This window comes from Parasteatoda tepidariorum, chromosome 2 (genome assembly GCF_043381705.1).
Source record: "Parasteatoda tepidariorum isolate YZ-2023 chromosome 2, CAS_Ptep_4.0, whole genome shotgun sequence".
NCBI classification, from domain to species: Eukaryota; Metazoa; Arthropoda; class Arachnida; order Araneae; family Theridiidae; genus Parasteatoda; species Parasteatoda tepidariorum.
Window position 1 is genome coordinate 16,086,761 of NC_092205.1, and position 23,961 is coordinate 16,110,721.

The window sequence follows — 23,961 nt, forward strand, 5'->3', positions numbered from 1 at the left end:
ACTCACAAGAAGAAGAAGAATTTATTTGACGATTTTTGATTTATATCACGAATTTATTTGTTTTATTATTGTTAGTAGTTATTCAGTGAAAAATGAGTATCAGTCATGCTGTTACGCTTTAAGATTTTATACTATAGCACATTTCTAATAGGTTTAACGAATTACATGTCATTTATTTTAATGACTAAGTATTTACTAAAAAGATGAATTTTTTTTTTTGAAGTTGTAATATGGATTTGAATGATTGTTTTGAATTCTTAGAATTTTGTGCATTTGCAATGTACGTAAGCTAGTAGCGAACGAAGCGAGCTTGGTTTGCGAAGCAAACCATATAAGATTGCGCAGCAATTTTCTGGGGTTGGTGAGCAGGGGGTGCAGCCCACTAGTTGTATTTATTTCTCATCAATAATCCGATCTTTTTTCTAAAATATTTTAATTATTTTCATGAAATTGTTTAAGTTAATTGCTAAAGAAGAAAAAAAAGCAATATATTGAATAATTTTTTTTTCTCTTTATATTCACAATTACTAATGAACTTTATGAAATCGGGGTTTATCCAAACGATGATTGATCATTTAAGGTTCCATATCCAAAAAATAATATGAACCTGCTGACTTGCTATCAACAGCCCAGTGGTCAGAAGTAGTGCGTTACAAATAGAGAAACTGCTGTAGTCCTTACTTTTTTCCGTCGTTTGTAATGTAGTGAGCTACTTTTTTAACCTTNTTCCTGGAAACTGCTTTCAACGTTAGTTAAAAAAAAAAAGTACAAACGCAAAGTGTGATACAAAAAACTGTAGTTTGTAGCGATTCCTGGAAACTGCTTTCAACGTTAGTTAAAAAAGAAAAGTACAAACGCAAAGTGTGATACAAAAAACTGTAGTTTGTAGCGATTCCTGGAAACTGCTTTCAACGTTAGTTAAAAAAAAAATTACAAACGCAAAGAAAAAAAAAATCGAATCTGAGTGATATAAATCCGTTGCGAGCCCGTCAACGTAAGCAATGAGAATGCCTCTGTAGCCGAGTGTTAATAAGATCTACGTCTGTTTTTCGGAAAAATTGGTGTGAAATCATTCGAGCTGTTAATGAAAAATCGAATTTCAAATATCCGACTTTTTTTAAATTCAACGATTCGACTTTTCGACTTTTTTTAATTTTTTAAAATTTCTCAGGAACTATAAAGTACGTTTTTGTGTCTGATTTTGAAACTTGAAACATCGCCTGCATTAATTAATTAGCATATTTACGATCACCCCCCTCAAACCATTAAGATTGAGTCCTAGATCGTAAACATCCGATTATTAGATCAAAAGTTATTCAGAGTGGTTCATTTTTTTTTCCTTTCCACACTGACTTCATTTCTTGAAGGATATAAAAAAGCATTGATCACTTAAATCACAAATATTTGATAATTTTCTAGCATTTCTTAAAACACTGTCGAGAAAAACATTGAGCTTGAAAGTTACGTAAACATGAATTAAAACTTCTTAATATCTCCTTATATTTAACCAAGTCAATTTTTTATTCCAAATCATTTTGAATATTGGTCAAAATTGAGTTCTCCAGTTAAGTTTGTCTTCTAAAAGTTGCAAAGTGTGATTACATTTCGAAAGTAGTTCGTAGTTGCTACATTTTAAAAAAGTAATTGTAGTTTACTACACTTGTAATAAAGTAGTTGTAGTTAATGACAAATAAAATGCAGTTTTTTCCGACCACTGCAACAGCCAATCCAGCTAAAGTTTTAAAATTTGCGGTAATATAATCAATTTTTATTATAACACTTTTCTGGAAAACTTCAAACTTTAAGATATTACGGTGATGTCGAGTTTTCTCCCATTGTATAAAAGAAATACTCAAAATTCACGAATTTTTCTACGCATTTCACGAAACCATTTCTTAAAAATTGTCTCGCGTTAAAATTTTGGTAAATGGTGGGAATTAATAATGAATTCGTTTGTTTAGGGTTACGAATTTCGTCAAGAACATTAGTCATCAATACAATAGCTAAATACTAATAAAAGATTAAGAAATACTACGTAAAATAAAAAAGATAATGAGTACTGATTCATTGCCGGAAATCGAACACGGGAAATCTGCTTGACAGGTGACAGCACTATTCTCTGTACCATCCCGTTATGCCGTGAGAGTAATTTTAAAATTTAAAAAGAAAAATGCTCCAAGAAAGCACAGAGAAGATCCGCAAGTGAGGAATCATTAAAGAGAGTTCATATTTCGTAAAAAATTGGGTGATTTCATGACGAAATGATTCTCAAAAATGACAATCCTGAATAGGAACGGTCATAAAAAGTGAATTTCATTTCTAAGAGTGAAATAATTGTTTAGTAGAAGATTTTGAAGTTATTCAAACGTCAACGAAGAGAAATTAACTATTTCGAAATAATGATTGACGTACTTATAATTTAAATATTTCTTTACTGATACTAGTTTAAACTCATTAAATTTCTTTATATTTTAATCAGAAATATATTCATCTAAAACTATTATTTAATTTGTCCATTCGTTGTCGTTAGATATTGTTTCAAATTGTTTTAATTTACATTTAAAGGTACTTTTATGGGTTAAAAATTATGTTATAGCGAAAGTTTGTAAGATGCGTTAAACTTAAAGACTGATTTTAAATGCATGCGGTAGTAAAATCACAAAAAATATATATATACTCAAATTCATGTAACTTTTTTACAACCATCACTTTTCATAATATTGCTCACATATAGAAACAAGCCTAATATTTGGGCTTAAAACTGAAATGACTTAGAGTTTAAAAACTACCTCGAAATTGTTTCCTAGTTTTAAAGTCAATCTATGTTAGAAATGAGTAAGTTTTGGGTGAGTTTCAGAGTGAGTTTTAAAACCATTCTTGTAAGAAAATGGTTTTTAATACACTCCGCATGTCAGAAGTGAACAGATTATAGATATACGCAATAATATTCGTTTTACAATAATTAAAATAGATTTACAATTAGATTACAATAGATTACAATTTCGTTTTACAATAATTAAAATAGATTTACGTTTAGTACGAATCCCTTAGATAGAAAAAGATCCACGGAGAAGAAAAAGAATTCTGGTATGATTACCGTATTGTAATGACATTTCTAATTTTAAGAAAAATGTGCATAATTCTGGCTAATAAAACTGAAATGTAAGGTATTTGGTAATTTTTCATATGGTAATAGTTTACCGGAAATTCCGGTTTATAAAATTATAGTTCTTATTATCACACATTTAGAAGAAAAAAAATCGAAAAGCAAATATGACCATAAAAATGGTTTTTATGCATTACTCTAAGGCAGTGTTTCCCAACCTTTTTATCATCGCGGACCTGTCAACGTTTAATAATTTTACCACGGCCCGCTGAGGGGGGCGTTNATTGCTCTAAGGTATCAGGATAAAATTACCAAGTTTTATAACATTTTATCACATTTACCAAACTTTATCCCATATTATAAAACCATATTTTATTTCTAATTTTAGCAAAAGCATAGCGTTTCCGTAAAAATTAGCAAGATTTTTGGTGTTCCTATAGAGCCAAAAATCATGGTACATTTTACTACATTTTGTTATTGAACAAATCGCCAAATTAAAAAAAAATTACTATCTTCATTAAATTGAGAATAGTGATTTCCTCAAAAGCATTATGATTAATGAAACATATCGATTAACGCAATTCATTAATTTAAATAAAAAGTTTGTGAGTGAATGAGTATTAAATCATTGGAAAAAATCGAACCCCTGGAAGCTCACCGAAGCCCGCAAGTGAGAGTACCAACCCCTGTACCACCGCACCAAGATCAGATTTAAAAAAATTACCGGAAAACTTCTAGAATTCACGCAGACTGCACACAAGTGAGGAATAATTTCATCTAAGATTTATGTGTATGCTGTTCTTTGAGAATCACGCATTGAAAAATTGCAAATACTGCTTAGAAATTGCTGTTGTTGTTGACGTATGCCTGTTCAGGCAGAGAGGGTGCCATCTATGGCCAAGAATTCGACTTCTGCCACACCATACGTTGCACCCGTTTATAGGGCGAACCCATTCACACATCCATTCATTCCTCCACAAATCGTAATTTTGACCTGAATCAGAGAACGATCGATCTCCAATCCAGTACCCCCAGAGGTATTGATTTGTTATGGGAACATGGAGGACTTTTGCGACTCGGCAGACTTAACATGCATCAGTCACTTTACTACACGGGGATCTTCGGCCGGCGGTGTTGGAACCCACGAACTCTCGGACATGGGCCCAGCGCCCTACCGACCAGGCTATCCCGGCACCTTAGAAATTGCTGAATCGTCGAAAACGATAGTTTTATTTCTAAGAATGCATATGATATTCCATAAAAAAGAAAGTTATCCTTTTGCTGTATTATAACAACACCGAAAAAAAAGTGTAAAATGCAAACAAATAAAAAAAAATGCATGCGTACTTGTTATGCTGTGATCCAACGTTTCTAATAATTATTAATACTTGCCTTTGTAGGACAGTACAATTATCAGCAAATCCGAAATTGACATTACAAAACCAATTTTAGAGAAGAAAAAAGGTTTATCACTATGTTTGGCATCTGTTTTCATAGTCGGTGAAATGGCCGGAAGCGGAGTACTTGCATTGCCAAGAGCAGTTGCGGATGCTGGTAAGTTTAATTCACTAGGGAGATTTCGCCATTAGCTTCCGTACCCTCCCGCACGTTAGATTTCAAGTAATTGGGCATGCGCACTTCTGGTGCACATGCGTCAGATCTAGTGAAATGCGCATTCGCCCGTGAAAAAATATCAAACTTGCGTAAGTGAAAATGACGTAAGTGAATTTTGCAAAAATCCGTAAGTTAAGAAGGCGAACGTAGTGGAATGCCATTTTAACTTTGACCACAAAATCAAAAGACACATTTAGAAGGGTTGTTGTTATGGTTGTTGTTAATTTACGTCGCACTAGAGCTGCACAATGGGCTATTGGCGACGGTCTGGGAAACATCCCGGAGGATGATCCGAAGACATGCCATCACAATTTTGATCCTCTGCAGAGGGGATGGCGCCTCCGCTTCGGTAGCCCAACGACCTGCACCCATTTACAAGGGATGTAGGCTATTTCTTTAAAGCTGTGTGCATACGATTCAAGATGCTTTGCTTTACGTAAAACTGCGGATCTGAGAGCAGAAAAATTTGGTAGATTAAAGATTTTAATGAATTCAGCGATAAGGAATGCAGCTTATTATGATTTTAAAAGAATATTATTGAACTTTTATTGATTATTTAACTTATTTAACTAAATTATGTGAAGTAAATATAATTTTAAAATAGCGAAAATATATCTAGTTTCTTATGGAGCTAGTGCAATTAGACAACCATAATGTTTAACGAAAACTAATAAAATTATTTTTTTATTGAATGATCCAATGGTTGTAAGATCAATTATAAACTTCATCAATGCATTTCTTCAAATGCGCATTCCATGTCCATGTTTTTAGTTCGAAGGCAGGCTTAAACTGAAAACAACATTTAACAGTTATAAACAGCGCGCTTGTAGCTTTGTCTTTGTTCGCGCTAGAGCCTTAGTCCACGTCAACATAACGTCAAAGTACTAAAACCAAAGTCAAAGTACTAACGTCAAAGTACGTAGTATCTAAAATAAACCCAAACATGCGCAGTTGTTTCAATCTTACGTACGGGAGCGTGCGTAAAAGTAACGTAAAATTGCGAAATCTCCCCATTGTAAACAGGTTTTACCATAAGTAATTTTTAATATTTCTATATGATTAAGCTAAAAAGAATAATTTGAGCACAGAGCTATTTTGAAACTCGTTCATCAGAGCCAAAATATCTACTTTCTATTTTTGTCAATGAGCTTTTTTTATATAGCAGTGAAATGGTTGTCTGCATTTTCAAATTGTATTCTATTTCCATAATTTTATACGTAAAGTTGCTATTTACAGTGTCTGCTAAATAACTGTATGACGTTTTAGTATAAAATATATAAGTAACTTGGTAAACATATCTTGCAGAAAAGTAAATTGAATGCGAATGACGCTCTCTCAAACGTCATTCAGCTCGTCTTCACCTCATCGTTGAGCAAGAGTCAATGTCTTCTCAAGGACATGGTGAACAACTGATAAGAGATGGACCTACAAAAATAAATAGTTGTATTTTATTTCGAAGTGGCTGGGTGGCGCAGTTGTTTCTCGTCGGCCTTCTGAGCCCAAATCTGCGGGTTCAATCCCCGGCCCAGACACCGGATTTTTGGGATGCAGAAAATCCTCAACGGCCATGTCGTATGATTATGCGGCCTGTAAAAGATCCCTGGAGTGCCTTATTGACTCTTGGCGTTTCAGGCAAAATTAAATTCATAGTGCACTTTAGCATCTAAATAGAGTCTCGGTGCTGCCATCTAGTGTGGCAGAAACTAGACGTCCAAATTAACACGACCAACGGTATCTCACCCATTGTGGTGGTCCTGAAAGAGTGGATACCACCTCTGGAGAACGCACTAGGTCTGCTCATCGGCAAGACCGATTGTGCAGCTCATTGGAAATAAAAAAAAATTATTTCAAAACAATTCTATTTAAAATTTCAACTTCTGTTGTGAAAAATTCGACACAAAAAAAACTATGGTGGTGAAAAAATTATTTTCTTCAAAAACTTTTGTTATATAGGGGAGAGTTGGATAAAACGGGATACCATTATTGTTTTTATTTACTACGGAATATCTGTTAAAGAAAACCATACATTATTTTTTTTGTAGCTACAACATTTATTGAAGCACACAAAAAACGTATTTTAAACTAATTTTAATGACTGTGAAATAGAAAAAAAAATTAATTTCCAAACTCTTACATATCCCGTTTTAGCATACCTGGGTTGGATAAAACGGGATAGGGTTTACAATGTTTAATTTTTTGCATATATATAAATCTAAAATTATAAATAATGCAAATATATAAATAATATTGTTTATATATAAAAAAGCTCAAGTCTTCATCAAAGAAATACATTACAATTAGTTCTAAAGAAAGATGTGAAATCCTAGAGTCGAAAATAAAAAGCTTAATAATGAACGTTAATAAACAAATTTTGCATTACTATATAAGGAGACTAAATTTTTCAAAAATATGTATAGCTAATATAAATAAGTTGTTTAAAAAGCCTAGGCCTACATTAATATATGGCTATTTTAAAATGTAATAATCCAACAAATAGGTGGATAAAACGGGACATAAAAAACTCTATCCCGTTTTATCCAACTCACAAGTGTCCCGTTTTGTCCGACTCCGACACTTTTTGAGACAAACATGGCTGCTGCCTAAATGTGAAAAGAAAATTAGATAGACTGCACATAAAAATATTGGTAAATAAATGGTTAATTAAATTCAATACTCACCGGAATTTTATTCCCATATATATAGGCAGTACAATGTAAAAAACAACGCACTTAAATGTAGAAAATGGCAAAAAAATAGAGTAAAAAAGTTCTGAAACCTACAACTTTCTATCAAATAGTGATCTCGAGGCGGAACTCACCGAGAATGATATAATCACGGTCAAATAACACGTTTCTGTCGTTTTCCACTAGATAGCTGCAATTGTCTGATCCCTAGGCGACGTATCCCGTTTTGTCCGACTATCCCGTTTTATCCAATTCTCCCCTATCTATATATGTGTCAATTTTTTTAAAAGTCTAACTTTGATGTCAGGTTAACTCTTATTTTCTGACCTTCATGTCGCGTGAATTTTACAGGTTGGAGTGGAATATTTCTCATCATATTTTGTTGTGCTATATCACTATACGCGGGAATCTGCTTAGGAAGGAGTTGGTCTATTTTAGAAGAAAGATATGAAGAATATGCGGTTAAGAATAGGCATCCCTATGCAGCAATTGCCTACAGAGCCGTAGGGCTTAAAATGAGGTATACAAAAAAAATATATTTTTTATTAAATGGATTGTATACTATTTCATAGCCATATATACTATTTCATATACTATTTCATAGCTATAGTCTGAACTTTTCTTTGCTTTTTGTTATGCTTTTACTCGTGAAATTTAGAGTCTGAAATTTTGGACATGGTTTTATTAAAAACAATCCGTCAGTGCATTAAGTGTAACACATGTAAACGTATTTGAAAAGCTCAGACGATAATGGATCCAAACGATATTTTCAACAGCAAAAAATCTATTTCTTAGTATAAGACTTGATTTTAATCTCCTTTAGTAATAATTTGTTTTACCGAGTTTTTTAATTTCATAGATCTCAGGAAATGAAGGTGGCAATCTTTGAGTTTTTCTTTCAGAAGATTCCAATTGTACGTTTAATTTACGAAGCACACTTAATAAACAAATTTATATTATTAATTACGAATATTAAAGACTATTAAGAACATATAATGAGAACTTTTGATGTTTCGCTTGAAGTTCCTGATATAGAAATGATCACTATCATCATTTAAGCAATGATGATAGTTTATATTGATTTATAACAATCATAAACTTATTAATAATTTGAGTATCTTCGATTCCTATATTGCTACTTACTGATCAAGAATTTCAAATCATTCCTTTTTACTTTGGAATGACATAAAATCGAATGTATGGCAACAGGAAAGTGTAATCGATAAATACTGATCAAACCTTCTTACGATAGGTAAGACGAATTAGCTTCATGACAATCGATTGAACTATATATTATTGTTTGATATTTGATATCGACGGAACAAACGTGGTTTAAAATAAATTATTCATTGTTCCCAATTTTTAAGCGATTGAGTGTTCAGAACTCTTGCGTGGCTAATAACATATTTTTTTCTCATCACTCTATTCAGGAAATTACGTCATAATTTATAAGCGTTATGGAAGCAGGGGAGCCATCCCCTCTGCCGAGGATCAAAATTGCGATGGCATGTCTGCGGACCAGGATGTCCTCAGGGATGTTTCCCAGACCATCACCATTAGCCCATCGTGTAGCTAGTGTGACGTAAATTAAATACCTAACTTATCAATTCTGAAACTGATTTTCGTATGATAAAGCAAAACAATCAAATTGTAATAAATTTGGAATTTGAAAGTTCGGTGGATCAATAGATGGAAAAATAATATTAGAAGGTAAACCATAATCTGCAGAGTAGATTTAAAGCAAAGGAGCTGTTCGTTGAAGAGTGAACTACTTGAGCAAATTTTAGAAGCATGGTAAATAAGTGCACAACGATGTTTTGGTTCAGGGAATAGGATGAAAGTTTATAACAGGGGGGAAAAACCCGCAAATGGTTTCGGGTAAACAGTAAAAATGCAGATGGCGCTGGTGGACAAAATTCACCGTAAGACTTCGGGGTTGCTATTTCCGACTGAATTTTACTCATAAGCTTGAAAGAACGCGCCATCCAATATTATTATACTTGTAGTACTTTCAATATAACGCATTCTTTCAATTTAACCTTCAACGAAACCAACAACAAATGAATTCGGAAGACTCCGCAAGCTTGTTGTGATGCTACCCAAAAAATAAGAAACGGTGCTATTTTACACAAATATAGCCAAATAAGGGATAACACTCAAAGCATGGCAAACCTTATACTTTATTTATGCTGTGATATTAAGTTTGTTAAATTTCTTTTAGTGTCAAGATTTATAAATTACGGAAAACTCTTATGAATGGTAAAATGATGCGTAAATGTAAACACAAATCACAATAAGAAAACAGGTACTAGAATATCAAGCCTGTTCACACGTCGCCTCGTAAGCATAAAATAAGTGGAGGGATACACCGGAAGTTTTCTAAATTTCTTCCGGTTTTAGGAAGCTCATTTCTGCACTTTATGTGTGATTTTTTTTCTTTTGCTTTAGTCTATATATCATAAAGTATGCCCAACCCTTCTCTGAAAACTTATATCGATAAAAAAATATACTTGAGTGTGCCCCTTGGTGAAATTGGCGACTTATGTTTGGCGCCATTCCTGTTTGCGCGAAACTCCATAGTAACAGGAATGGTGACCAAAGCATAATTATATTTCAATAAAACATTGGAAAACTTCAACAGAACATCGGGGGCCGGGATAGCCTGGTCGGTAGGGCGCTGGGCCCATATCCAAGAGGTCGTGGGTTCGATCCAGGCCGGCCGAAGACTCCCCGTGTAGTAAATGGTGACTGATGCACGTTAAATCTGTCGCGTCTCAAAGTCCTCCATGTTCCCACAGCAAATCAATACCTCTGGGGGTACTGATCCAGGAGTTTCCTTGTCTTCTGGATTGGTTCAAAATTACAAGGCTACGGAGTTGAACGTAAGTAGTCGTAAACCCATGAATTTGGGTCGGCTGTTCAACGACGGTTATAAAATAAAATAAAAAAAAACAAAACATCGGCCAAAACTTTATAAAATTGCAATGAACCCAATATAAGCAAAACTAATAAACCCAACAAAATGCATTTTGAATCGAAACAAAAATTAATGGAGTAAAGCGCAGAAAGAAAAGGAAAAAAAACTAACTTCTTCATTCAGCTTGAATATCCTCCGATTTAGGTGCACAGAATTCTCAAATAGCAGTTTGATACTGTCTAAATTTACCATGAATAGAATCTGTGTACTTCCATCGCCACATAAATTCGGCGAAATACGAATCGAAAATGGCGTCTGTGGCACCAGACTGAAGGCGAAATTTCTTTTCCAAAATCCCTTTTCATGACAGCCCACATACCTTCGATCTTATTGACAAGAAGGAAAAGTAACCTTCAACGTAGAACTAACGGACCTCTGATATTACATATATCGTTGAACACTTAAAAATAACGCTAAAATCTAAACCAATCAGAATCACGATAGGGTTTCAACATCGCCCAGCTTGGCGATCAACCGTGATCACAACTTGGCGAGAATCAAGGGGCACCCTCAAATATAGTCTACCCCTTTTATCATCTTTAAAAATTACCCATAAGTCTTTTGAAAATGATGCGCTCTATGTTTCTCATTTTAGGTGTGACAAAAATAGAATTTAGCACGTTTAAAAAACGTAGTTCCTAAACATTTTGATTTTATTTTCGAAATTCTTCTTTTCAGTTACTTTGTGTCATTCTGTATAGATGTCAATCTTCTTGGTGTTGGAATCGTTTTCCTCCTTTTGTCAGCCCAACTCATAAGCAGCCTCGCCTCCAATTGGGGCATATCATTCTGTTACTGGGTCTTGATATTGGGTGCTATCTTATGTCCTCTCATGTGGCTCGGAACACCTGAAGACTTTTGGTGAGGTAAATTTCAGTTAACTTAAATAGGTTGTTTTTTATATATATATTTAAAAAAAATAATGATGTTAAATGTACGAAAATTATTCCAACATTTTAAGATTCAGTTCAGTTAAAGTTTTTTTGTTGAAATAGTTCTTTAAAGAATCAACGCTCTTTTGTAAGCATTTTTTTAAAAATATTTTGAAATTGAGGCTATACTTTTTTTTTTAAATTAGTTACGTTTTTTGTGACCTTATACATTAAAGATCAATTTTAAAAAAGTGCAATCAAGTGGTTCTGCCAATGTTTAAACCGAGTAACTGAAGGAACATCATTGACTGTAAAAATGATAGTGCAAAGATTCAGCGATCGAAATTCCAATTGATATACGAAAATAATAGAATTAATTATAACTAAAAAAATAATTAAAAAAGAAAAGTGAAAGGTGTAAAGATAACTCATAAGTTATAAAATTTTTTCAATCTCCTTTACCTCTTTAAGCAACTCTAAAGGGAAAAAAACACTACTCGTCACAAAATTATACTATCTTAAATTTGGGTGTAATTTTCTTTTTCAATTTACACTCGCATCATAATAATAGTATTGGCAAATTTTCATCGAATTTATTGAAATTTGAAATGATTAGGTAAGGTAATTTGAACTTTAGTTCACTTGACGCAGGATAACGAATAAATTACAAGTCTAAAATGTATTTTTCCATTTCGCAGGTGAAATTCGGATATTTTATTTATTTATTCCTTCAACAAAAAAAAAATATCCATTACCTATAAAAATCTTTCTATAGATAAAAATCTTATAATAGTGTAGCAGTTTTCCATTGTTGTTGATACATTTTATTAGCCGGAAAATCACATGGTGGGATCCAGTATTCCCACATTTATTTTCATATTGGTTTGGTTGTCATCAGCATAAAATTGATAGAAGTCATGAAATAATTGTTTTCCTATAAATACTTTTGCATCCCTAATTTAAAGGTATTTACCTGTGCTGTTATTATTACGTTTTTAATTTGTTTCTTTTCTAAATTTAGAGTTTAAGAGGATTGTTTTTATTATTATTATTGTTAGAATAACGTAATTCTACAGCTAATTTTGAAGACAAAGTTATTTAAATCGTTTCACCATCTGTCCTAAAAAAAAAAATAAAAAAAAAACGCTACCGGAAGTCTTGAGGTCCTCTTCCGACGTCATAACATTAAAGTGACTATTTCTTTTTTTGACGCTCTGGATTTGTTTGTATATACTCGGAATACTTAGTTTCCTTAATTTAATTTTTGTGCCGTGATTTTGTGAAAAAATGTGTTCTTCATATTTTAAAATATCATATAAAGATATAAAAAAAGTACTTTAGGAAATTATCTTAAATTTATTTGCAATTACAAGATAGTTAATATGCGAATTTACGCAATTTGGTTTGCACCAGCAGAAATTCTTATACCTGAATCTTAAACCGGAAGTTGAAACAACCTCTACAAATACTGCCCCCTACCGTGAAAAACATGAAACGCTGTCGAGAATAAGGTGAATTAACCGTTTTGCAATTATTATTCTTTGTTGCAAATTGGGTATAATATGAAAAAAACACAACTACTTCGATTTAGTAGGAACAACATATGACGCAATGCTAAACGAATGGAATTTAGTTGTTGTTTATTTAGTTATTGTTATTTGTTTTAGTTGTTGTTGTTTATTTAGTTGTATTTTGTTTCAATAACTTTTCTTTATAATGCAATAAAATCTGGCGAGCAGCTATTTAAACGATCGAACACTTCGTTTGTTTATTTGTGGCTTGAAGTTAGGCTCGCAGAAAATGCCGTTCATGGGTTAAATTTAGTAGGAACAACACAACCTGTGACGTAGGCTATATTATACCCAATTACATTACTATTATGAATTACAGTTAAAGAGGTTTGTTAAATGATTTAGAACTTCTTCATGCACAAAGTTGATGAATGCAAAACCTTTATTTAAAATATACATCCGTTCGTTGACAGTGGCTTTAAATCAAGATTTTTAACAAATGTAAAAACGAAAGCCACTCTTTATTATGGAAACTAGTAACAATAGTTGTGATGTTCATTAAAAGTGTTACAATTAGTGATTTTAAATTAATATTATTACGAATTAATTGCTGTTAAATTGCATTTAGATAACTCAGTCCAAAGACTCTTTAAATCAATCTTTTATTATGCATTCACCTCGAATAAAATAGAATGCATTAAAACACAGGTGGAGAAAATCTTACAACTTCTTCAGAAATTAATTCCATAGAATGAGACAGACGAAATTAGTGAATTGTATTCTTAAAACTCACTTTCTAAGTTGTACTTGAAATTTGATCTCATGTTTTTCTATTCTACATGTGCTTGCTTTTAGTAGTTTACATATATTTTCATCTTATTTTAAGATAAAAATATATGTAAACTCCTAAAAGCAAGCACGTGTAGAATAGATAAGTAGATTGCATACATTTTTATCTTGAGATAAAAATATATATAAACTCCTAAAAGCAAGCACATGTAGAATAGATAAATAGATTACATATATTTTTATCTTATTTTAAGGAGTTTATTATTTTTTTTACATGTGATGTGATTATAACTGTTTATTCATTTTTTTTTTCTTATCCTATGTTAATTTTTTTGAAAACTGTATTTACAACTTAGTTTGGTGAAAGAGCTTTCGACTATGCCAGCCTTCATCTATTAAAAGATACCTCAAGATTGAATCGAGTTAACGTGTCTTATATAATAATGAATTGATGTTTAATAATCGTAGTGGCAGTTACGTCACACTATTGGTGACCTTCGGACGCGATATGACCCCGCCTACTTCGATGGATGGCCCACATTGAACAGTTGACCTGCTATTTGTCACTACGATATCGTCCTCCTTGCGCAGTTGCTTCTCAGTCTCATTTATACACAACGAGATCCTGCAACATACTCGACTGCTAATAGCAACACACGAAAGACCACATACATAACTGTGAACTTAATACAGCTCTCACCCCCCAGAACTCAAAATCCCGTGAACTTAATACAGTTCTCCCAGTCTTTCGCAAATGCAGTAACTAGTGATATCCATTCATCGAATTCTATACCTCATAAAATTCTGGTGGTGGAGTATTGTGGCGTAACTACCACTACGATTATCAAACATCAATTCACTAGCATATAAGACATGCTAACTCGATTCGAGGTACCTTTTGATTGAGGAAGGTTGGGGTAGTCGAAAGCTCATTCCCCACTACATTAAAAAAGTAATAAAATGAAATAAAAATTATGAAAATACGTATTTCATGTAGACAAAAAAAGGATAAAGTAATTTTATTTTTGTCGGAATTAATAAGAAAAACGTGCCTATCTTTTCAAATATCCTTCGAAGTAACTACCAACGAAAATACCGCCCAAAAGTTATTTCGTTTTTAAATCTGACAAAATTAAAATTACTTTCTTTTACTCATTTTGTTAGTTCCTTTATGTCAAAAAGTGGTTGAAATTTTGATTCGATGTAAAAAATCGAATCATTTTGATCGCTTTATTTACGAAGCAATTATAAGCTGTATTGGAAGCTGGTACAGAATTCCAATTTAAATTTGAATACTCTTGCTAAGCAGAAAGCAGAGAGTTCAGTTTTGATCATCGCTGAAGCTAAGTTGACCAGCTGTTCTCAAACCTGCCCACCTTCGAACTTCAATTGTTGTGATTAAAAACTTTCAAATCCCCTCACATTTCCGTGGAAACATCTCATATTTTTCTATGCAGTGAAACAGAAAAGTTTATTATTATACAATTCAACGCGCGCCATTCAATATTTTTCAATTAAGGTATTAATTGAGTTAAAATAGTTAATGAATAAATGAGGTAGTTAGTGAATGAGTGACTGAATTCAAGACGCAAATCTGAGAAAAGGCAAATCAGTGAATCGAAACCAGTACTGGATTACCCACTAGACCATGGCCTGGGTCCCCTTAAAATGAATTTTTTGAAAACAAATTAAGAAAAATTAAGAAAAACAATGATTTTTCAAATTTTTTCAAAATTTTATGATTATTTTTTAGTTCTAATTTGATAAAATAAAGTAAAATTTAATTTATTATTTATTTTAATTTTAAATATGCTTTCTTAAATGAAAAGATACATAAATACTTTTATATTTGAATAAATAAAAAATATACGAGAAAAAAATTTAATCTAAGGACCCCAAAAATTTGAATGGCCTAGGGCCCCGCGTGCGCTTAATCCGCCCCTGATCGACACATAAGTTTGTGAATGAAATTTAAATCCAATGAGTAATACCACAGTCTATGATGGCAAATTTTTTGTCAAGTGTTTTAATTCTATTTTATCTACTTATTATATTTTACTTTTAATTTGATTTTGTTACACTGTAAACATTTGATTAAGAACAAAATATACTTAGAGTATTCTTTGTTTTGTTTTTTGAAGGCCAGCAGCGATTGTTGCTCTCGGCACTACACTCACTGCATGCGTCCTTCTAATCATCATGATATCCAAAGAGTCTGTGAGTGCTCCTCTCCCGGAGTACAAACCCCCGACAATTCTCTCGTTCTTCCTCTCTTATGGCACCATTTTATTTGCCTTTGGTGGAGCTGCTTCCTTTCCCACATTCCAGAATGATATGAAGAACAAACACAAGTTTCCGACAGCTGTATCCATTGGATTTATAGGTAACACACTTTCCTCCATCTTATTTCGTTAAATATCATTTCTTGTCTGTCTGTGCCGCTGCCGAAAGGGATCATTTACTCCTCTCTCGAAGCTTAAAAATATCAAAAATTTTGGCAAGTAATTTGTAATAAAATTAAAAGAATGAATGGATGGTAGACCGTGTGAAGCTAAATACAGATGGCGCTAGAGGTCAAAATTCGTAGTAAGACTTCCGGTTTATAGCTTATAGATTGATTTTTACCCCTAAGTCTGAAAAAGCGTGCCATCCAATAATATTATACTTGTAGTGTTTGCAATATAATGCATTCTTTCATTTTAACTTTCAACGAAACAAACAACAAATGAATTCGGAAGACTCCACAAATTTGTTACAAATATAGCCAAATCAGGGATAACATTCAAAATATGGCTAACCTAACACTTTTTTAGGATGAGATATTAATTTTGTTAAATTTGTTTTATGCTCACGACCTGTTAGAATTTATAAATTACGGAAAGCTCTTATCAATAGTAAAATTTTATGCGTACATTTAAACACAAATCATAATAATGAAACTTACTAGAATAGTCAGCCTGTTTACTCATCGTCCCGTAAGCATAACAAAAGCGATACACCAGACGTTTTCTAAATTTCTCCGGGTTTTAGGAAACTTGTTATTGCTAACATTCAATTAACCATCCACAATAATATGAATGTAAGTGTTTATTTGCCATACATATTTATATTCCAAATAATATGGTTATTAATACTTTCCTGTTCTGAGAAGAAGATATAAAATTGTCTCCGAAATGTATGTACTTTCGAATGAGGGAAAAATCGACAAATTCTCATTCCAACTATTCCGAATGCGAAATTTTCACTATGATTTTTAATATACGTGCTCCCATCGAGCCTTTAATAATAATTCTTGTTTTCGACGAAAAAATCTAAAGATTTTCAGATTGCTCTCCCAATGCAAGGAAAATAGCAGAGTCTAACAAATGGGGCTGAGAAGTCAAAAATCAGAGACACTACTCGCAACAGTACTGTAGTGTATCTACCACTTCAAAAGTACAATTCCAATTCACTAGTATATAAGACATGTTAACTCGATTCTAGGTTGGGGTACCTTTTCATAGATGGATGTTGTTGACGATATGACGCTTCCCACATTGGTGACCCGGTCGTGATGTGAACACGACTTCCTTGACAGAAACTCCCACTTTGATTTGAACACGCCTATTTTGATGGATGGTCCACATTGAATAGTTGACTCACTACTTGCGACTGCGACATTATCCATCTCCTCACGTTTCGATCACACACAACGTTGACCTGTATACACTCGACAGCTGATGACAACACAGGAGCGACCACGACCGTGAACTTAATACAGCTCTCACGACCATCACTCAAAGTCCGGTGATCTTAATACAGCTCTCCTGGCTTCTCTCAAAACAGCATTGAATCAACTAGTGGTATCCGTGCATCGAATTCTGTCGCAGATAAAATTTTGGTGGGGAAGTACTGTTGTGTGTCTACCACTACAAAAATTCAATTCTAATTCACTAGTCTATAAGATATATTAACTCGATTCTATGTTGGGGTACCTCTTTATAGATGAAGGTTGACATTGTCGAAAACTACTACACCCCACTCCTCTATAGAAACCAGTGTTGGTTTAAAACAAAGAGTTTTGAGACCGTGAAAGAGTTTAAAGTTAATCGTCTTCCATGAGTTTCTATAAGGCATTTGTGCTTTTTCTTTTCAAGCACGTTTTTGTTTAAATAACAAAAATGGCATTAATTCATGAATTTTATAGGACTTTTAAAAAAATTCTTTGGGACAAACAAAGTTACCGATTTAAGTTATCCTACTTAATTAGTAAACTTAAAATTTATTGCAGTAGTAGTACTTAATTTACGTCGCACTAGAGCTGCACAGTGGGCTATTGGTGACAGTCTGAGGCTCATACCTGAGGATGATCTGTGGGCATTCCATCACAATTTTTATTCTTAGCAGAAGGGATTATTCCCCACGAACAGCGCGTAAACAGCCGAAAACTTTATAGTAGAACAGTAAGTTTAACGAGCACAAACTTGGTTCTTTTGTAGGCTGACGACCACAGCAAAGTGATGCCCGGTGTGTCTTAACGATTGTCACTGAGGGAGCTTAAAGTTTGTAAAGCACATGCACCCTCCTTCGTCAAAAAACTTAATTTTTGCCAGTTGAACAAAACATCGTTAGGCTATGAATTGACACTTAGTTATTGCTCGAGATGTTGCTTTTACTGAAATCACCAGAAAGAATCATTTCTAACAATCTGCTAACTGTCTAAAAAGCAAATCCTTTTCCATGTCTTCGGTATAGTATTTAAAAAATAATAATTCTCTCTTACAAAGAGACACATCTAAAATCCTTAAAGAAGAATCCCACGAACGCCACTGCCACATTTACTACACTACTTTTTTTCATAGTAAAAATATTAAAATCAATAATTCTATTACAGCTTTAGTGCTCATGTATTTGCCTGTTGCTTCACTTGGCTACCACGTCTACGGAAGTTCTTTATCTGACAACGTCATTCAGTCTCTTCCCAGATCTGTCTTCAAAACAATAGTTGAAGTATTATTAGCATTGCACGTCTTCTTCGCTTTTCTTTTAGTCTGCAATGCGCCTGCTCAAGATTTCGAAGAGTTCCTGAACATTCCAAAGAGTAAAATTATTTTCATACTAATTTTGAACTTTTGAACTTTTATTTTAAATCATATTTTGGATTACTCACATGGATAATGCTATTGGAAAAATAGATTTCTAATAAAACTATTCGAAAACATGAAAACGTATTAAAAAGAGGAAGCCATGAACTTTTTAGAAAGTCACCTTAGTTGGAAGGACATATGTTTACAAACTTCTTTTGTACTTAATGTTTTAAAAAAAAATAATTCATGGTTGCGGTTAATGTTTAAAAGCACAACGAGGAATCTACCATAATGACGAATCTTTCGCATAAGAGTACGAAAGCATTGCGTGCATCTGATGACAATACAAAGTATGGGATTCCTAATATTTTCATACATTTATCTGCTAAGTTTTATTAATTTTTATTTTTTTCAAATAAAAATGTGAAGTCTATTAACGCACTGTTAGTTATTTCAGTTTTCCATGAACTTCCAGCCCTTCTTCCAAGCAGAAAATTAAATTAACCACAACTAAATTGTGCTTAGGTTACAAAGAATAGAACAAACGTTTATACAACAATGATCATAAATACATAAACAATCCCTAACTTAATATCTTTCTCGTTATTCATAGTCACTTATTAACAAAATTTATTCTTTAAGTAAATAATAGCTGTCCTAAATAGGACATATTCCAAAAAGTCTTAATTTAGTAAGAATATAAAAAAATAAGAAAATTAAAATAACCAGAGTTATAGAGCCTTTGTCCACAATTTAAAAATAAATTTTAAAGAGGATGCAGAGGACATTAGACAAAAAATTAGTTTTTGAAAACATGTTTTTTTTTTGGCAATAATTTTACAGCAACTTTATGAACGAGAGTCAACAGTATATAACAATATAGTAACAATATTTTTAAAAGACACAAGACTATAATTAGTTTTAGTAAACGTGTTCTTTGGCAACTTAAATAAGACTATTCTATAGGACTATCCTATAGGATTTCCTATGACTTTCAATTAAATGAGAAATAACTTCCTTGAAGAACATTAGAAGTACTTTGTTAAAAGTATGACCCTCTCAATGAGATGATGATATGTCAAGATCAATGAGAGGATGAGATCAAGGATTGTTTATTTGACTCATGATGACAAACAAGCAGCTAACACTTGGGGTTGGCACAATCAGACTATTAGCAACTTAAACTTCACTAGAGATGACCGGCGGATTTAAATAAAAGCCAGAAATATTGCACACGATTGCCGTAGTAGCTCTTATGGACATAATCCGACAAGGACTTTCTCCCCCAAGAACTTGAAGCTGCTATCTCGAATATCAACAACTCTCCTGCCCCTGATGGTATCCACAGAGAAATGATTAATAATTTCGGCCAAAATAGAAGACAACGGTTGCTGCCCGCTCTTTACGTCCCATATTTCCGGTTTACTGTATCCGGTATATTTTAAGGCCATTTTGTTCAATGTGTTCTCTGTAATAACAGTGAACACAGAAAACAATGAAAAGACAGTAAATAATGAAGGCAGTTTCATGTAGGTATGTAATAATAAACATAAACGGTGAAAAGATAGTAAACATGTGGTTTGATAGGTAATAAAACTTAAAATTAATATTAGAATAAGAACCGTTATAAGACACTTGATACCTTTCCAACAATGCATATTAACTTCGAAATTTAAATCTAAATGGTAGTTTTCAAAATAAATTACTCTAACTAAATATTAACACTAAATCTGCACGGTGCACTGCTTGCAACAAGACCAAATAGTAATAAACAAGTCTCAAGAAGCCAAATCAAGACTGCTAAAAAAGCGAGCTCTTCCTAAATATAGCAACCATGTGGCCTTTTTTAACAATATATATGTAAATATATTACACAAATTTCCTCTTCAAATCCGCCCGGATTACTTAACATTCTTAACATCTTGCAGAAGATTTGAAATGCAGAAGATTTGAGCTCAGATATTGTATTATTTATTTATTTCACTCAAAACAAAATTATTTGTTTGAAAATAAGCTGTAGTAATCAGTTGTAAACTTTCTAACCGGAAATCATGAAGGTTAAAACTTGTTTTTTGTTTACATTTGTATCGAAAATATCACCCATTGCAGAAGTGCTTCGAGACATGCTTTCGCTCAAGCATCAAACTGAGAATATTCTTAACAGCTTTTTTCGAGACCCTACTTTGACTTTCGTAGGATGAACTTTGATTTAGCTTTGCTGATCGCCAACAACACACATTAGAACTTTAGACTATAGGTAGTTAATGTATGCTGCCGATTGTGTTGATAGTTAGAAGGGAAAAAAATAGTATCGATGTTACTGTAAGTGACCGAAATGGGTGATTGTTGACTTCCACCGGTGAATGTTGACAATCACATAATCACTTCGGTTCATGTCCGAAATATATATTAGGTCTAGTGAAGTCCCACTGCCCGGTACACATTTGCCCGGTATGCCCCACATCAATGTTTATTTAAGATCAAGAGCCACTGTCCAGTATGCATTTAACCGGTACACCGAACACTGATGTTTCTCCTAATCTATCCTCAGCAGATATTAAAATATCGAATAAATATAATAATATCAACGAATAAATTAATTTCAAATTGGATATAACAAATATTTCCGACATTCACCAAAGCGACTACGTGATTGTTGACATTCACCGGTGAAAGTCGACATTCGGTCATTCACGATAACATCGATAGATTAAACCATCAATAATTTGTTTTTCTCTCCTAGACTTTGGATGGAAAAGAATTGCTCTTCGAACAACAATGATGATTGGTATTCTATTTGTTGGTCAAACTATCCCAAGGTTTGGAAAGGTTTTGAATTTGGTTGGGGGATCCTTTACAGCATTGACCTCAACCGTACTTCCCTGTTTCCTTTATTACCGACTTTGCTCTCAGATGGATCCAGCATGGCCAATCAGGTAGCAACAGATAAGTCATAGTTTATTAATAAACTAAATTAAACATTGATAACCACTAATTTCACAGCAGCGTTCTATAATAGTTCATTTTTCCCTTCAATAATTTATCGACTTTTTCATTAAAGTTTAATATGAACACTAAAAATTTATTTTAATTTAAAAAGTAATTTTATGAATTAAAAAAAAAAAAGAAAAACCATTGTGAATCTATTTTTTTAAAAATTATGTTATTCCCTTTATATTTATATTCAAACAGAGTTTTTTCGTTTTTTTTTTTTTTTTGTACCATTTTTAATTCAGTTGCATTAAATCGAACTGAAAAATTACATTTATTTAAATGTAATGAATATTACATTTAAATAAATGCAATTTTTTTAATATAAAAAGTTACATTTCCCCAATTAAAAAATAACGTGTTCTATTAGAGTAGAGGATTAAAGAAAAAATTTTCTATTTATTAAAAATGTGAAAATCCTAGTGTTTTCATTATGTATAAGTGATGATTGTCCTTTTTTTATAGTCTAATCTGAAGTCTTATCGGAACTAAATATCACATAACGATAATTAATACTGATGAAAGGGTAAAACGAGACTAGGTATTGATTTTTACATTGAAATGAAAACTAAAAATATTTAATTTACGTTCGCATCTTTTATAACAGAGTGCAAATAAAAATACCAGTATTTACGACAGAAATTTCGCACATTAATTTTCCAAGGTTATCACTTCTCTTCTCTGTGCTAGGAACACGAAGTCAGTAGGACTGAACAAATGGTAGTATTTTCTCTTCCCATCGCTGCTCACAGTTTTTTTTTTTTTTTTTTTTTTTTTTTTTTTTTTTTTTTTTTTTTTTTTGTGGGGAAAAAACTGAATTAGAGTATCGAGTTATAAAATCAGTCATAAATTGCTCGAAATAAAGAAGCTATAAAAATTTTTAAGAAGTTTTGACTTTCTTAATCTATTTTATTGTTCAGTTAGGATAAGTTAGAAAGTTTCTTAAGATCATAATGCTAGAAGTAAATATCTGTAAAGTTTAAAAGACAAAAACTATATTTTATAACATCTTTGAAGTGGTAAGCACTGAAATAACATGAACATGACGAGAACAGAGGACAAAAAACAAAATGTTCTCATAACGTTAAATATTACAAAATAACTCAAAATTAATGAGCTCATTTTTGGTCTTTTGTAAATGATAAATTACGTGTTACTTCAGTCTCATTTTTATACAGTAATTAAGTACATTAGAGATCTTGAGGCGAAAGGTGCACAAAAAGTTTTTGATAAGTATGCCAACTATAAGGAATAGTTGGCATAATTGCCAAAATATCGTGTCATAATTAAGGAATAATATTTGTAAGTTATTCACTACTAAAATTTCTTACGGAGTTTCTTTATATATATACATAAAACTTAACAATCTAAAATTATTTATTCTATATTTCACTTATTACAGCTTTATTTTATTTGGTACTTTTCGGTTAGCAGGGAACAAGCGAGAAGATCGCCAACAAAATGTAGATCTCCGCAAGTTTTTTAAATATTTTTTAAACACATAAAAATTAAATAAAATTAAAAGTAGTTTAATTTCCCTGCACTAGGCTAACTAAAAAGTACCTTTTATTTTATTTAATTATTTTACTTCGAACTTATTTTTTTATTAAGAAAAACTACTTCATGAGTGGTTATTTTTAAAACTAAAGTTGTTATGAATTAGACTTGATTACTCTTAATATATATCTTTAGAATCCTTGTCAAAATGAAGAAGGAAAAAAAGGCTGCAAAATAGGTGTCACCCATTAATATTTGAGCGAGTAAAATATTCATCAGAATCTAATTAACTGCTGAGGATGGCGAAATTGAAAAAATCAAAGCATGTTTGACTGCCGGAAGAAACAGAGAAGAGTTGAAAGGCGATTCTTATTAACAACTCCAAACTAGGGTAAACTAACCAGTGAAGGAACTATGATTATTTTTATTTTCTTATATAGGGTAGGTAAACTAAAAAGTGAAGGAACACTTAAGCTTCGCTTGCCTTTTAAAAAATCATATTAATTTCAAAATTCGTAATTTTAGTTAAATGACAGTGTCAACATATTTGCTACCAATTGCAAATTATGTAAAAAAAATTTTAGAGAATTTACATAATATTGTTTTAAAGTTTTGGGGATGCAAATAACAAGTAGTAAGAAGACCAAGTGAAGGAACAGCTCTTACCAGAGAAGGAACACAAAATTTCCTAGTAAAGGAACACTTAATTTTGGTTATTTTTTAATGCTCTTTAAGAATTTATATGCCATACAAATATCTAAAAACAAGCCTATTCTTGAAATTATAACATACAAATACTTGGAAAATGTTAACTTTTTTTTGTAATCATGAATTGAAAAGCAAAGTGTCAACAT

At 32.3% G+C, this 23,961-nt stretch overlaps 1 protein-coding gene across 3 annotated transcripts in view; it reads left to right on the forward strand.

Annotated features, from left to right (window-relative positions):
- LOC107454839 (uncharacterized) overlaps positions 1 to 23,961 on the forward strand; it is a 58,896-nt gene that overhangs the window by 33,927 nt on the left and 1,008 nt on the right. For all 3 annotated transcript variants that reach the window (XM_016072158.3, XM_016072157.2, XM_016072159.4), the window contains exons 2-7: positions 4,507 to 4,660; positions 7,756 to 7,924; positions 11,060 to 11,242; positions 15,695 to 15,936; positions 18,427 to 18,633; positions 21,363 to 21,555. In XM_016072158.3, the coding sequence (XP_015927644.1) occupies positions 4,507 to 4,660; positions 7,756 to 7,924; positions 11,060 to 11,242; positions 15,695 to 15,936; positions 18,427 to 18,633; positions 21,363 to 21,555 (1,148 nt within the window). The remainder of the gene's footprint in view (positions 1 to 4,506; positions 4,661 to 7,755; positions 7,925 to 11,059; positions 11,243 to 15,694; positions 15,937 to 18,426; positions 18,634 to 21,362; positions 21,556 to 23,961) is intronic.